The sequence below is a fragment of the Phoca vitulina genome, unplaced genomic scaffold (genome assembly GCF_004348235.1).
Source record: "Phoca vitulina isolate PV1807 unplaced genomic scaffold, GSC_HSeal_1.0 scaffold8, whole genome shotgun sequence".
In the NCBI taxonomy this organism is placed as follows: domain Eukaryota; kingdom Metazoa; phylum Chordata; class Mammalia; order Carnivora; family Phocidae; genus Phoca; species Phoca vitulina.
In genome coordinates this window covers 35,563,067-35,580,151 of record NW_022589711.1, presented here as the reverse complement: position 1 = coordinate 35,580,151, position 17,085 = coordinate 35,563,067, and the positions used below count along the sequence as shown (strand labels likewise).

Below are 17,085 nucleotides of genomic sequence, written 5' to 3'. Positions count from 1 at the left end.
ATGCTTCACACTTTGGGAATGATAAATGGCAGAGTAGTGTGGATAGCATTTTTTGATAGGTTTATGGTAATTCAAGAATTTTTTTAAAATGCAGTAATGGTTAATATGGTACTTGTTATCCCACTTAACATCCTTATGTCGGACTAAAAGATGACTACTTAGAATAATGTACAACTTGAATGTCTTTCCTGTCATTTCCTATTTAATATAGAATTTACATTATTTTTTATAATTTCTTGTAATACTTATTGTCCAGACCCAAGTATTAATCTTTCTTGTTGATTTCTACTGTGTTTTACTGTTTCAGGTATGATCACCATAACATCAACATGATTAAAATTTCCCTTAATGATCAGTTTGTTAGATATTCGCTCATCTAATAATTATCCACATACTATCTTCTAGTATCACATTTGGGTGTGGTAATGATAAGTAATTTAAGTAAAAATTAAAAGTAATTTAAGTTTCTAGTGGTAAATAGAAATCTTCTCTAAGTAAAACTGTAAATTGGGTGAAACTAGATGTTCAGTTTTTTATACTTTACTACATTGACTTCAGATTTTTAGAATATTGATTTTGTAAAATGATAATTGTATATTAGGCTTGTCTTTGGTTAGTATTATTCTTTTATTCTAGTGCAAATATAGCTTAAAAATTTAACTGAAATCTTACATGTTATAATAACTGTAAAGTCTTGATAATTTTACTTAATTCATCCTAAAATATTGTTAACAAATTAGAATATGTTTGATTTATAATAATAAATGTGATTTACAAATATATACATTTTTTTCTCCTTTAAATTATATGATAAATTATAACTCTGAACCAATTTTCTAATATTGGTGTTATTCCTTTTAGAGTTCATTTGTAAAATGCTACTAACATTGTCTCCTCCTTTCAGAGAAGTTGTGAGAATTTAGGTAATTTTAACCAATGAATTGGTTAAATAATACTATTTTTTGGAAGTGCAAAAATCGTTAAATTTAGCTGAGATGATTCTTGGTGCTTCTATGATACGTTTTATATTTTTCAGTCACAGCACTTAGCACATCACTTTTAATATTTGGTTTATGGATTTGTTATCTCCACTGGAGTAGGAGTTTCTTGAGGATAAGAACTGTCTTTACCACTCTTATTTTCACAGTGGTTTGCATTGTGCTGACACATGAGTGTTCAGTATTTGAACTAATGGACATATTTAAGTGACTTTAACTATAATTAATTTCAAAGGACAGTATAAAACTTCAAGATTGCTCAGCAATATGTGAGGAGGAGGAAGAAGAAGACGAAGGAGAAGCTGCAGATATGGAAGGTATTTATGTTCTGTATTTTCTTTAGTCACACTAGGATGTTGATTTTGGAATATTTGTAATTGATGTGGATAAGAATTGTACTCCATTTTTAGATTTTAACATTTAACAGCCTAGAGAGGATTTTATTTAGTTTAAATTTAGTTAGTGCAGAACGTACCTTGGTCTTGGACTGTTGGTCTTTACCTAGGACATAGTCTATATAGCATTATTTCTAGTGGGATACATCTCGAAGATACAGATTCTTAAGCTAATTCTTTTTTTTAAGATTTTATTTATTTATTTGACACAGAGAGACATGGCGAGAGGGGGACACAACCAGGGGGAGCGGGAGAAGGAGAAGCAGGCTTCCCACCGAGCAGGGGGCCCGATGCGGAGCTCGATCCCCAGGACGCTGGGATCATGACCTGAGCTGAAGGCATACGCCTAACGACTGAGGCACCCAGGCACCCCGTCTTAAGCTAATTCTTAAAAACTATTTCAGAGCAGAACAAAGTTTGCTCATGTATTATGTATTTTCTTTCTTTTTTTTGACCAAATAGATAGAATTTATGGTGAGATAGAAATGTTTTATAGCATGCAGTACTGGAAGATGGTGCCAAGTGGAGTTGAAGCACCATAATAGCAAGTGGTGTTTGCTGATGAGGAGGTGATGCATAGCCAAATTGCCAGAGTAGCCATGACTCAAAGTACCTTTTCTTTTGTTTGTTTGTTTGTTTGCTTGAGAGAGAGAATACAAGTGAGGGGGAAGGGCAGAGGGGAAGGGAGAAGCAGGCTCCCCGCTGAGCAGGACTCGAGGCTCAATCAGATCCTAGGACCTGGGGATCATGACCAGAGCCAACGGCAGACACTTAACCAACTGAGCGACCCAGGCGCTCCCAGAGAGAGACAGCAAGAGAGGGAACACAAGCAGGGGGAGTGGGAGAGGGAGAAGCAGGCCTCCAGCAGAGCAGGGAGCCCAATGCGGGGCTCGATCCCAGGACCCCGGTATCATGACCTGAGCCGAAGGCAGACGCTTAACGACTGAGCCACCCAGGCGCCCTGACCCAGGCGCTCCTTAAAGTACTTTTCAGTTTTGTTTCCTAAATTACTTTTAAGCCCTCATTAAACCTAGCTGTATATCTGTTCCTGAATTCTAGTAAGAGTTTTGTCCTTATTTTTATGGTAAACTCCCATCCTTTGAAGAAATCAAAATGAATTACTTGTAACCAAAATTGCTTACAGCAACCTCACATACCATCTCTGTGATCAACTTCATATCTAAATCTCCAGTCCAGATCTCCTAAACTTCAAATGTACTTGTTTTTTTTCACTTGCACCTGAATGTCTTATAATTGTCAGCACCACCTCCTTGCACAAATACTTTCTGCATTCCATCTATCTGAACTGTGTACAGTTACCCAAGCTGGGGTGGGGGGTAGGAAGAATACTATGAGTAAAGCACTGTTTTTAGAGTACAAGCTGTGGGACTGCCTTAAATATCTGACAGCCTTTTATTGTGTTTGTTACATTCCCTTGGAAAGAGCTAAAGAAAAAATTGCTTTATATGGAATTTTGCTTAAAAAAATAGTGTTGATGGTATAGCAGGTAATATAACAATTAGTATAACAGGCAATTTTCATTCCTTACTCAACAAACATTGGGCACGATAGTATCTATATATCAGGTACTGTTCTTGGTGCTAGAAATAAAGCAGTAGACATGATTTTATGGAGATTAGTTATGGGAGACATACAAAAAATAATAGATAAGCAATATATAGCTATATTAGATGGTTATAAGTGTTAGGGAGAAAAATAAAGGAGGGGAATGAGACAGAGTCTTGGGGAAGGATGAGTGTTATTTTAAATAGGTTGGTCAAGAAAAACCTAATTGAGAACATGAGTTTTAAGTAAAGCCTGGCAGGAAGTGAGTGAGCAAGCTATTTGGCTATCTAAGGAAGAGTGCAAAGGACCTGAGGTAGGAGCTTGTGTAGCTTATATAAAATACTGTGAGCAGGGGCACCTGGCTGGCTCAGTCAGTAGAGAATGTGACTCTTGATCTCAGGTCATGAGTTCAGGCCCCACATTGATTGGGTTTAAAAAAATAAATACCCGTTCAGAGAGGAGCAAGCGCAGAGGCAGAGAAGTAAGGCGTGGAGTCAGTGAGATAACCAGATCATGTAGGGCCCTGGCTCGAACTCAGTGAGATGAGAAGCTATTAGAGGGTTTTTCTAAGTAGAAAAGAACTTAGAATGAGATTTAACATTTTAACAGAATCACTGTGAGTGCTGTATTAAGAACAGATTGAAGAGGTTTAGGGACAATAGTTAGGCTATTTTGATAATCTAGGCAAGAAATTATAACACCTTGGGCTCAAGTGGTAACATTGAAAGTGATGAAAAACAAAATTCTGGACATATTTTGAGGGTAGGGTCAAAAGGATTTGCTGCTGAGGGGGAGTAGCATGAGAGAGACAGAAATAGTCAAGTGTGACTCCAAGGATTTTTGACAGTGTCTGGAAAGGTGTCTTAACTGATACAAGGAAAATTACAGGACCAAATCGCTTTGGAGGGGGAGTTTGGGAGTTCAGTTTTGGATGTGTGCTCTTTGCAATGTCCATTAGTCATTCCAGTAGAGCCATAAGTAGACAAATATCCAGGTTTGTAGCCAGGGATAAATTTGGGAATTATTAGCATTTAAAGCCATTAAGACTAGATGAAATCATCAAAGGAGTAAGTGTGGATAGAGAAAAGACAAGGACCAACAACTGAGCCCTTGGTTACTGCAGTGTTTAAAAAAGTTGAGATGAAGAAGAATCGAGCATAGAAGATAGTAAAGGAGAAGCCAGTGAGGTGAGAGACAAAGCCAGGAAAATACAGTATTTTAACAGCCAAGGAAAGTGTTCAAACAAGGTGGGACTAAATCATCCAGATGGCCCTGTGAGAGATCAGTTAAGATGAAAACTGGGAATTTACCCCTGAATTCAGCAACATGGAAGCCTATGATGATTTTAATGAGCACATTTTATGCAATTATATAAATAGCCATGTGTATGCGATGGAGTCACTGAGTGTTCCACAGTATCATTATGCTGTTCAGTATTGCTGATAGGCTGTAGCTTGGACCAGGCGTTGGCAAGCTAACTTTCTCTGGCTCTGTCAGTTAAAGAATCTGCTGCTTTGGAGGTGTAAAATTAGGTCCCTCATACCTATTCAATATCTTCAGTTAAAAACAAAAGCAAAAGCCCAGGTTTTGAATGATACTCTGAAGTGATACATAGTTTGGTTTGGGAAATTTTTTTGAACTTGATTAATCTTCTGTTGCTTTTTATAACAGAATATGAAGAAAGTGGATTGTTGGAAACAGATGAGGTTTGTAAATTGAGTTTTTAGTTAACTTTTAGTGAATAAACTTGGGGATTAGTATTTCTAATAGTATCTTGATATTTCCAATAAATCTTTATTTATATGTTTGCATTGGTTATAGCATATAATATTTTAGCTTTGGCTTTTAAGTTCTGTTTGTTTTTGAAAAAAAAAATAGAGAGTGGGGAAAATATTTTCTAAATTGTCAGATTCATACTGATTTTATTTTATTTATTTATATATATTTTTAAAGATTTTATTTATTTATTTGACAGAGAGAGACACAGCGAGAGAGGGAACACAAGCAGGGGGAGTGGGAGAGGGAGAAGGAGGCTTCCCACTGAGCAGGGAGCCCGACGGTGGGGCTCGATCCCAGGACCCTGGGATCATGACTTGAGCCGAAGGCAGACACTTAATGACTGAGCCACCCAGGTGCCCCTGTCAGATTCATACTGATTTTAATGGGTGTAAATTTCTCCCCCTATTGCCAGGCTACCCTAGACACAAGGAAAATAGTAGAAGCTTGTAAAGCTAAAACTGATGCTGGAGGTGAAGATGCTATTTTGCAAACAAGAACTTACGACCTTTATATCACTTATGATAAATATTACCAGACACCACGACTATGGTTGTTCGGCTATGATGAGGTAAAAACAGAAAATATATTTTAATGTAAATGTTTTAAATTGTTGGATTTAATTCCTTTGTCATTTGGTCTGTGGGTATATATTGTGGCCTTCTAAATTTTAGAAATCATTTGTTTTACAATTTCATGATTAGTACTGAACTTGATTCTTGTTTTGAAGAAACTATGAATTATTCAGTGTGACAGTAACACTATAAAGAATCAAACAGAAATAATCTGTTATATATTTATTGCTTGGTCCCAGAGGGTTATTCCTTCAAAATATAAGGGAAATTAAACTTAGTTTGTTGTATTAAATTTGTTGAATATACAAGGAGGCATTTACAGAATGATCATATTGGCATGTGTGGTTTTTTCTTTAAGACAGAAAACCCTTTTTTTTAAATTCATTTACTTAATTGAATTAAAGGATAACAAATAAATTTAACTTGTTTTAACCTGTCATTCTTATGATTATGAATGGGAAACAAAAAAGTGAAACAAAATAGACCCAAAATATGAGTTGTAAAGTTATAAAATGCTTTGACAGCCATGAACTTGCTTTTTTTGTGGGATCTTTATTGCATTAGATGGTGGCTGAAATCACAGCATTGATGTACAGACTTCTCCTCTCTCCTCCCTTTATTGGCATAAATGGATTGTAAACTCTCCCCCAAACAGTCTGGTAATTCTAAATAGTCTGGAATTCTATATTACAAGTGATATGGGAGGTGAGGATAAATGTATTTTAAACATGGAAGTTTAGGTCTAAAAGTTTTTAAACAGTGATTTCAAAACATTTTTTTATTGTTTCAGCAAAGACAGCCTTTAACAGTTGAACACATGTATGAAGACATCAGTCAAGATCATGTGAAGAAAACAGTGACCATTGAAAATCACCCTCATCTCCCACCACCTCCTATGTGTTCAGTTCACCCATGCAGGTGTGTGTGTGTGTGTGTGTGTGTGTGTGTGTGTGTGTGTGTGTGTGTGTGTGTGTGTTTTGTGTGTACTTCATGGATTTATTACTTGGGAATCTGTAAACAAAGTGCCCTAACAAAAAAAAATGTAATAAGCAAGTACAGTTCTCTTTTGTCTTTCTTAGAAATGTTCTTGTGTTTAAATGTATAAGAAAAAGGAAAAGGTCACCAATTTATTTTAAGTTTAATTCATTAATATTTTTTGCTCTCTTTGTGTGTTTAATTATAGTCTAGATCTTTGTGATTTTACTACTATTTTTAGCTCCAAGAATAATTTAGAAGATGCTTTTTAGATTTTAAAAAATACCCATCATTTAGACATGGTTTGCTCTGTTGTGTTGTAGCCTTCTATGAATGTGGAGTATGAAGTTATCCTTGTGTTTTTCTCTGTGACCTATTTATCTCTTTTATTGGTTAGTGAAGAGAGATGTATGCAGAGTTCTCTTTTCCTTTACTCTTCAGTTGAGAGATGTTCAGCCCTACTAAATCAAGTGCATTTTATAATTTGGGATTTTCTTTGTATTATTGTGTTTCTTCAGGGCCAAATAAGTGAAGCTGAGTCTGTATGCATGATTTGTTCAGTTATTTCTAATGGGTAGCTTTCACAAAACATTGAGAAATTCTGGTAACAATATTTTTGAGATGAAAACTTTAGTATTCCATTGACTAATTGGCTGCAACATTCTAGTTTTTAAAAATTCTTTAATATTTTCTTCTCATTTTTTACAGCCTCTTGATTCTCAAATTTTATTGTATAGAAAGCCTAGTTCATTTTTCCAGTTTTTTTGTCAAGAGTTGTTAATATTGCTAACTGAAAAGTAATTCAAGAGTCATTAGTTTTAGTTTTGTATTATCTAAAAAGTTTTCATATTATTTTGTCAGCTCCTGTGGTGGTTTGAGGTTTCAGGACAGTGCTTATCAAACTGAGGCATGTCTCTCTCTTGCTTGTAAATTTTAGTCTGGAAAAGAAATGAGTAGTTTAACTGGTAATTAATGTGAAACATTTTAATAAATGACTCTTATGCAATGTAATGTAAATAGGGCAAAAAAGTTGGGGGTCTATAAGATGAGATTTCAAGTACATTTTAGGCCTTGCCATGGGCCATCTCAGGTTATGTTTTCGGATTCTCAGAGTTAATACTTTTACTCTCATCTTCTAAGTTGACAGCCTCTGTCATGAAGTTTATATTCATAAAAACTGAAGCACCATTATTTAAGCCAGAGTGTACCTAAAAGATCATTCTTTTGTGCACGGCCTTTTTCTCAGTTCATATACTTAGGCAATTACTTTGATATCAGGGGAAAGACACTGGTTGACTATGAAGAGATTTGTGGATTGGACAAAAACTTCAGATAAACGTATTTCTTTATATAAAGCCAAAAAATTATTTCTAAATAGAATCAGATAGATGGTGCCTGGGTGGCTCAGTCGGTTAAGCGTCTGTCTTCGGCTCAGGTCATGATCTCGGGGTCCTGGGATCAAACCCTGTGTCAGGCTCCCTGCTCAGTAAGGAGTCTGCTTCTCCCCTTCCCTCACCCTCCCGCCATGCTCTAATGCGCTCTCCTCAAATAAAAAAAAAAAATCAGATAAATTTTACAGTATGCATTAGGACAAATTAAAAATATATAACTTGGTGACTCTAACCAACTTAGCTTTTTTAAAACCCAATTTAGGCTTATTATCTGCTAAATATTTGAATAGTCAAAATCACAGCATTATAAATATGTCTGTTTTTTTGATTAGCTGTTACCATGTGGCTTTTTTGAATTTTCCTGGTCTGATTCTTGTTTGTTTCTTAGAGCAGAGAGCTCTTGCTCTGCAATTACACCCTGGCATGATTTCCCTTTCTTTGGCTTTCTGCTGCCCTAACCGCCCCCCCCCCCACCTCTTTTCCACCCCTGTTATAGGGAAACTAGTGCTATTGTGTTTTGACTACCATAGCTTTTAAAATTTAGCCTGTGTTCCAATAAAACTGTACATGATTCTCAACAATCTGACTTGTTGGGGAGTAGGGAGGAGAATATTTTATAATTATTATGTTAAAATTAAATCACAAACACTAATAAGGTAGATTTCTTCACAAAAACTTGCTTTTCCAATTTTGATCTAATTGCTCTATGCTAATAAGATTTATTTGTTCTTTTGCTTTTAGGCATGCTGAGGTGATGAAGAAAATCATTGAGACTGTTGCAGAAGGAGGGGGAGAACTTGGTGTTCATATGTATCCTTACCTATATATGTCATTAGTGGCATATTGGCTCCTAGGATTTTTTTTTTTCCTCTTTGGAAAATGTTGGTACAACGTTAGTGCCACAGTACCTATAACTTGTTTTAGCCCCTCATATGTGGAAGTCTTAGTAGGAGTCTTTGTTTGGAAAATGTTACATTGTGATAGTTCTGCTTTGTTCAGTTGGTTAGCACATGTCCCTGTGTGCACCAGTCAGCTCTGCCTTGTTCCAGAGCCTCAGATCAATAGGTACTTTTCTAGGCAGCAGCTTGCCAGTTGCTTTTGTCTGTCCAAGAGACAATGGCTAAGAGCATGTGAACATAAAACCATTGCTCTTGATGGAAAAGAAACTCAGTGGGCATAATTTATTGATGAAAGAAGAGTAACCTACTAATTTAGAAGATAACACATGAGTATCTTTTCCCTAAGTATATTTCCAATTTAACTGTTATAAAAAATGTGCTTCCCATCAGGTAAAGTTAGGTTGTGTCATTCTAAGGTCTCTGAAGCAAAGAATTCAGCTTAACAAATAGGTTAATTAAAAAGTAAAACACACAAAGTATATTTCAGATATTCTTAAAGTATAGTATTTTTATTTTTCTCCAGATAAAAGCACCCTTCTTATATCTTACTATGGTTTTCCTACTTAGTTCTCTGTGGTTGACAAGAGGAATAAACTAAGTAAACTGCTGGATCCTGAAATACATGTACCCATAGCATGGATTCCTCAATAGCAGCCAAAATCAATGATTTAAATGCCAAATAGTCTGAATTAATCTGGTGCTAGGTTGATGTTACACTTGGTAGTTCATGCCACTCAGTGTTAGGGGGGTCACCGCTGTCTTGGAATTACAAATAACTTAAGAATTGCTAATAAAGTGTGTTCCTCAGAGGAACACTGGTCCTATTTGGCATTAAAAGAAACCAAGAACTTTTGGGGGGAGACGAACCATGAGAGACTATGGACTCTGAAAAACAAACTGAGGGCTCTAGAGGGGAGGGGGGTGGGAGGATGGGTTAGCCTGGTGATGGGTATTAAAGAGGGCACGTTCTGCATGGAGCACTGGGTGCTATACACAAACAATGAATCATGGAACACTACATCAAAAACTAATGATGTAATGTATGGTGATTAACATAACAATAAAAAATTTAAAAAGAAAAAAAAAGAAACAAGAACTTTTAGTCCAAACCAGATTTACTCCTGAAAGCCCATGATGCATAACTTGAGCGTTCATCTCTCTTATAGGCTAGGTAGCAACTTGGAAGACTCTGTGTTTAATAATTGACTCATCAATTCCCCCAATAAAAATTAAGCTCTTAATATATCCAAGAACAGTGGAACATAGGGAAAAAATCAGGATTTTATTAAAGACAGTCCGTTGTAGCAGATTCTATGGCAAGTACATACACTAACTTAAAATTAGTCCTTACAGAGGGTTTCCACTTTATTTTTTTCTCTTTTGCTTCAGTGCTTTTATATTCTTTACCCTGCCTTATTTTCTAACATACCCTAGCAAACTAACAGGCAGTAAAGGAACCATTTCCCACTCATTTAAATATGCACAAGCTTGTCCTTATTTTTATATCAAAATAATTGGGCTCCTGTGAATTCATACTTATTAGGAAGTTTGACATTCAAATATTAAATGGGAATGGGTCAGGCAGTCTTAAAGTTATAGAGAACCTCATGTTGAATAGAAACAAACTTGCATGAGTGAATTTTTTTAATATACATGATTTAAGATTTTGTCTTTCATATTTTTTCTGAGAAATCTTTGCTTAATAAGGATAATTACAATGTTAGCTTAAATCATAGTACCATTTACCAATGTGTTTTCCTTAGCTAAAGACCTATAGGTATCTTCTAATTTTCTTGAAGTTTGTACAAGCTGTCATTCCAACAATAGAATATGACTACACAAGACACTTCACAATGTAACGAAGAGAGCATAGAATCTATCCTAATTATTGTTTCTGATTTTTAAACAATTAACCCATAGATGTGACCATTGATCATATTCACCAATATGTACAATTTCTCTAATAAAGAGACTTATATGTTTATGCATTAAATAAAAAAAGTTCCACTACCAGACTTATTTGTTTAATAAAAATGAGTGTAAAGAAACTGTTCTTGCTTCTTATCAAAAGATGGTAACAGTATTTTCTTTAAATAAGAACTCTGAAAGTGAAGAAGTATCTCCTATAGGATGATAAAAGAGTATTTTTGGTTCACATGTATGAGGAAGGCATTAAATGTGTTGTAATAGTATGAACTAGGGCTAAAAATTACTGCAGGCTAGACATACCTTCCCTTTCTCTTCCTCTCTGTTCTTTTTATTTTCTGTCCCCTCCCCTCTTCCCAAGTCTCCTACCTGCTAATGGCCAATATTTATGAAGAACTTACTGTGTGGCAGGAAATGTGCTAATGTTTACCTTGTTTTCCTGATTATTTTAGTAAGTTGATACCACCAAAATTACTTTATATTAAGGATTCAGGAATATTTCTCCTGTTGTGATTGCATAGTAGAATATTAGCCTTTAAAAGGATCTCTTTGTTGTATCACATCAGTGTGTAGATCTGGATGTAGGAGTTCAGAAAGGTCAAATGCATTCTACTGTGGGACAGCCAAGCAGTAGGACCAGAGTGCCCATTAGGACATTCTCTTTATACATTGCCTCTTGTCCCTGTTCTTTCTATTCTGCACATAATGGAGTGACTAACCTTGTCTTTAAGGAACCTTAGTTGTTGTTGTTTTTTTTCTCTTATCATCATTCAAGAATACTCTTTACTTTCAGTGCCCCTTTACTTTTCTCCTTTTTCCAATTGTAGTTCAGTTCTTGTATTGCAAGGAAGTCTCCATAATAGAGATAATGACCAAGTCAGAGTTAAGGTGCGATACAGTGTAATATGGAGATACAAATATGGGCATCATCCTCTAATACACTTAGGTATCCTGCATGCTCATAAAGCCAGCAAGCTCTCTTCCTTTCTCTATTTAATCTTCCAAACTGATTTTACTGATATATTCTGGTTTTGAATACCTTCAGTCTAAATGATATCCATTATTAGATATTACCACATTGTCCACATTTTTTCCCAGTTAAATCTTACTTACCAAAAGTACAAATAACTTCAAATCTTTTTAAGTTATCAGTCCTATCTATCTCTGTCACTGCTGGGGGGCATAAAAATTTTGCTGGTCAAACCTTTTTAGTTTCAGATGTTTTTTCCAATTGAAATCTTTGTAGGGATCCTTAATACATACAACAAAAATGGATTTGTTAATGATATGTGTTTTTGTAAGTTCATAGGAGTTTTATGACAACAGTGGGTTGTTTTGATGAAATTCAGTTTGTGGATGACAATCTTACAAGCCTTTGCAACCAGTTTACTTTTTATATTAGCCTGATGGTGTTTTTAAACATCTGACTTGTATAAATAGTAGCAAATGGTAATAGTTTTTTTCTTGCTTTTTTTTTTTACTTTTTCTTTTGAAATTTATATTTATAGAAGCATCACAAGTCCTGTATACCCTTTCCCGGCTTCCTCTAATGTTAATATCTTACATAACCATATGTTTATCAAAACTAAGAAATTAACATTGATACCATACTATTAACTGCATGTTTTATTCACATTCCCTCAGTTTTTCCACTTAATGTCTTTGTTCTGGAATCCAATCCAGGATACTGCATTGCATTTAGTTGTCATGTCTTAGTCCCTTCCAACCTGTGAAAGTTTCTGTCTTTGTCTTTTATGACCTTGATACTTTTGAAGAGTAATTGAGGTCAGAAATTTTGTACAGTGTCCCTCAATTTGGATTTACCTGATGTTTGCTCATGATTAGACTGAGTTTAAAATTTTTGAGAAAAGGGACGCCTGGCTGGCTCAGTTGGTTAAGCGTCTGCTTTCGGCTCAGGTCATGATCCCAGCATCCTGAGATCAAGTCCCACATCGGGCTCCTTGCTCAGCGGGGAACGTGCTTCTCCCTCTCCCTCTGTTGCTGCCCCTGCTTGTGCTCTTTCTCTCTGACAAATAAAATCTTTAAAAAAAAAAAATTGGGGAAGAATACCACTGAGCTGGTGTGCCCTTCCTTCTCTTTGCATTATGTTAGGAAGCAGTCGGTTAAGGTGGTGTCTGCTAGGTTTCTTATTTTCAAATTCTAATTGTTTATTGCTCGTAATGGGAATACAACTGACTTTCATATAATGATGTCTTCTGCATCCTTGCCAAATTCATTTTTAATTCCTGTTGTTTGTTGCAAGTCCTTTTAGATTTCCTACATAAATAGTCATATCTTCTGCAATTATAGTTTTACTCCTTTCTTTCCAATCTGTGTATCTTATATTTTTCTTAACTCATTCAACTGGGTAGGACTTCCAGTACAGTGTTGATTAGGAATAATGTGAGTGGACATCCTTACCTGTTCCTGATCTTTGGGAGAAAGCACTCAGTTTCTCACCATTAAGTAGGATGTTAGTTGTATATGCCCTTTATTAGGTTAAGGAATCTCCCTTCTGTCTCTAGTTTGCTGAGTTTTTATTATAAATGTTAGATTTGTCTTCTGTATCTATTGAAACAATCATATAGTGTTTTGTATTATGTCTGTAATAGAGATTACACTGATTATTAAGACAGCCTTGCATTTGTTAGATGAACCATGTATTACTTTTATATACTGCTGTATTCAATTTGCTGAAATTTATTGATGAATTTTACATCTGTGTTTATGAGGGATATTGTCAGGAGTTTTCTTCTCATGTCTTTGATTTTGGTTTTACAGTAATGTTAGCCTCATAATATGAGTTGAGAAGCGTTCTTTCTCTATTTTCTTGAAGATACTGTGTATAGAATTAGAATTTTCCTGTGAAACCATCTGGGCCTTGAGAGTTTTTGGAAATTTTTAAGTACAGGTTCAATTTCTTTATACTTAACTATTTATTCTTGAGTTTGATAACTTGTATTCTTGAAGGAATTTTGTTCTATAGTGGAGATAGAGGGGAAAGGTCTTGGTGGAGTTTCTGCCCCTTTCGCAGAGCTGCTGTTCCCTTACCCCGGATCTGTACCACAGTGGATACTTCTTAAGGTTCCTTCTGATCTTTTCTGTGAGTGCCAGGTAGAATTCATGGAAGAAGAGCCTATGAGACAGTGTGGACTCCCCCGGGTATCTTTGGCCCACATGGTTCACAGTATTCTGCCATTCTGGAGTCTGCCTTCCCGTTGGCCAGCTATACCAGCTGTACTGCTCAGGTTGGCTTGTGTCACCTCTCCTTTTTCCTGCAGGGAAGACTTTGGATCAGTTGTTTCCTTTGCAACCTTAGGTCTCCTGTGGATTCACATAAAGTCTTAAATTTGAAGCTAGTTTTGTTCTTTTTTTTGCTGCAAGGATGAAAGAAATACTTTTTCCTGGTCTCTACATCTTGAGGCAAAAGTCTTTATGTTTTTTAAAAGACCAATTTCAAGATATATTCATTTAAGCCAAGTGGTGGAAGAATGTTTATTCTGACCTCTGCATATAAATGATTTAAACTGGAAATACGTGATAGTGTGATAAAGACTTGAGAGCTCCCTTCAGTTGTCTAAAGAATGTAGTTTATTTTGTAGGATTTGGACTTCTAAGGAGAGATAAGCAAGAAACTTGAACCTAGATTCTCCTAAAGTATTAGGTAAGTAAGAAAAACAGGCTTATTAGAAGGAATTCTTTTATAAGCACATGAGTAAGTTGATTCATAGGTAAAGCTTATTACTCAAGCTACAGGATGGAAAATGCTTTGTATTTATAATTTATACTCTTTTTACGTCCAAACAAGGGAGCATATTCTTTTTTTTTTAAAGATTCTTTTTTTTATTTATTCATTTGAGACAGAGAGAGAGAGAAAGAGCAGGAGCAGTAGGGAGAGGAAGAGAGAGAAGCAGAATCCCTGCTGAGCAGGGAGCCCGACGTGGGGCTCGATCCCAGGACCTGGAGATCACATGACCTGAGCCGAAGGCAGATGCTTAACCATCTGAGCCACCCAGGCGCCCCCAAATAAGGGATCATATTCTTGCAGTGAAAAATTATATGTGCCTGAATTGAGGTAAACCTGGTCTGATGAGAGTATAGAAGTAGGTCAAAAATACCCGTAAAGGGTGAAATTAAAAACTTCCTAGAAGAAAATGTAGGAAATACCTTGTGACCTAGGATGTAGAAGTCTTAAACACCAGCCCTTCCCCCTACCCAGCATGAACCATAATGCAGAAAATAGATGAATTTTACTATATCAAAGTTTCGGATTTATTTTAAGAAGGCAATACAGACAAATTTAATAGACAAATGGTAGGTTGAAAGAGGATATTTATAAAGTCTAAAACTGACAGGGGACTCATCTTTTTAGACTGTGCAGGGAAGTCCTACAGATCAACAACAGAGAGCAATCAGGGTGTCAGTAATCTTTTGTATAACAAATTACCCAAAAGTGTAGTGACTTAAAGCAGTAATAAGCACTTATTATCTCTTGCAGTCTCTATAGGTTAGAAATTTGGGAGTGACTTAGCCCTCTTTCTGGGTCAGGGTCTCATGACTGCAGTCAGCTTATTGGCCATGGTTGCAAATACTTGAAGGCTTGGCTTCAGGTCCTGGAATATCCACTTCTAAGACAACTCACTCACTTGCCAGATGACCAGCAAGTTTGTGCTGGCTGGTAGCTATTTCTCACCTTGTGGACCTCTCCATAAGTTTCCTTCAGTGTCCTCAGGACATGACAGCAGGCTTCTCCCAGAGCTCAAGTCATCTAAGAGAATAAAGTGGAAACCACAATATCATTTATGACCTCAGAATTTACACACCATAATTTCCTTAATACCCAATTGGTTACACAGATCCGCCCTATCCAGTGTGGAAGGAAACTACCCAAAGACGTGAATGCCGTGAGGCAAGGATCATTGTGGGCCATCTTGTAGATTCACTAAGTCTACAGCCAGGAATTCTAATTTCTTTTAAAAAGATAAAATATGTATGAATAGGCAATTTATGGAAGAAAAACCCCAAAAGCTAAGAAGTGTATTAAGATAAACTTACCAGAGAGATTTTAAAACAAGATGCTTCTTTATATCTGTTTAGTTGGCAAACATTTGGTTGGATAATGACAGGCATTCAAAGACATGCGAAGATGCTTCAACCAACCCTGTGCACTGCTGGAGTGTAGACTGATACGGCCATTTTAGGAAAGAATCTGGTAGTACTTCATCAAATTAAGAATGTCTCACTCCTGAGTATAATCAAAGAAGTGGATGCAGAAGACCTTACAGGGATGTATTAGACAAACTCAGTTTTCTACCTGTGTTTCTCATGTAGAACACACCAAATGTGTAAAGGTTTTTCCCCACACCAAGCAGTTTTCTGTGACACCAGTTGGGTGTCCTGCAATTTAACTTCATTCTCACTGCCTGGAGATAGTATCAGACCCACAGGTTAAGGGCTCAGTCGCACAAAACTGTGCCCACCCTACTTCAAATCCCAATAGCAAGTGATAGGTCCCCAGGTTACAACTTACATCTGATTTGGTTACAAAATTAAACGTTCCCACGATATCCTCCTCAGATTCGATTAATTTGCTAGAAGGGTTCACAGAACTCAGAGAAACACTTATGTTTACTGGTTTATTAAAGGATATGATAAAGGATACAGATGAACAGCCAGATGAAGAGATACATAGGGCAAGGTCTGGGACGGTCCTGAGCACAGGAGCTTTTGTCTTTGTGGAGTTGGGGTGTCTCACCCAGTGTGAATGTGTTCGGCCGACTCGAAGCTCTCTGAACCCTTTACTACTGAGATTTTGTGAACACTTGCTCACATATGCATGATCAATCAACTCTATTTCTAGTCCCTCTCCCTTCTCTGGAGGATGAGGTGCGGTACTGAAAAACCATGAGAGACTATGGACCCTTGAGAAACAAACTCAGGGTTCTAGAGGGGAGGGGTGTGGGGGGATGGGTTAGCCTGGTGATGGGTATTAAAGAGGGCACGTAATGAATGGAGCACTGGGTGTTATACACAAACAATGAATCATGGAACACTACATCAAAAACTAATGTAATGTATGGTGATTAACATAACAAATAAAAAAAAGAAAATTCCAAACTTCTAATCATGGCTTGGTATTTCTGGTGACCAGCAGCCAACCACAACCCACCCAGAATCACCTCAGTAGAACAAAAGATGCTCTTAGTGTTCTTTTTAGGAATTTCTTTTTTTTTTTTTTTTTTTAAGATTTTATTTATTTATTTGAGAGAGAGAGAATGAGAGACAGCACAAGAGGGAAGAGGGCAGTGGGAGAAGCAGACCCCCTGATGAGCAGGGAGCCCGATGTGGGACTCGATCCCGGGACTCCAGGATCATGACCTGAGCCGAAGGCAGTCGCTTAACCAACTGAGCCACCCAGGCGCCCCTTTTTAGGAATTTCTAAGAGTTTTAGGATCCCGGTGTCAAGAACTGAGGGCAAGGACCAATCTATATATTATTATTATTTTATAGGGAACAGTTGGGAGGATGCCTTTGCTATATTGTTTGTGGTAACAGGAGTTGGAAGCGATCTGGCCATTTTCATC

At 36.6% G+C, this 17,085-nt stretch overlaps 1 protein-coding gene across 1 annotated transcript in view; it reads left to right on the top strand.

The window, feature by feature from the left end:
* ATG3 (autophagy related 3) overlaps positions 1 to 12,346 on the top strand; it is a 29,566-nt gene extending 17,220 nt beyond the window's left edge. The window contains exons 7-12 of the mRNA XM_032406540.1: positions 1,234 to 1,315; positions 4,631 to 4,665; positions 5,151 to 5,306; positions 6,101 to 6,228; positions 8,418 to 8,486; positions 10,353 to 12,346. Coding sequence (XP_032262431.1) covers positions 1,234 to 1,315; positions 4,631 to 4,665; positions 5,151 to 5,306; positions 6,101 to 6,228; positions 8,418 to 8,486; positions 10,353 to 10,434 — 552 coding nt within the window. The 3' untranslated portion in view covers positions 10,435 to 12,346. The remainder of the gene's footprint in view (positions 1 to 1,233; positions 1,316 to 4,630; positions 4,666 to 5,150; positions 5,307 to 6,100; positions 6,229 to 8,417; positions 8,487 to 10,352) is intronic.
* The last annotated feature ends 4,739 nt before the right edge of the window (positions 12,347 to 17,085 follow it).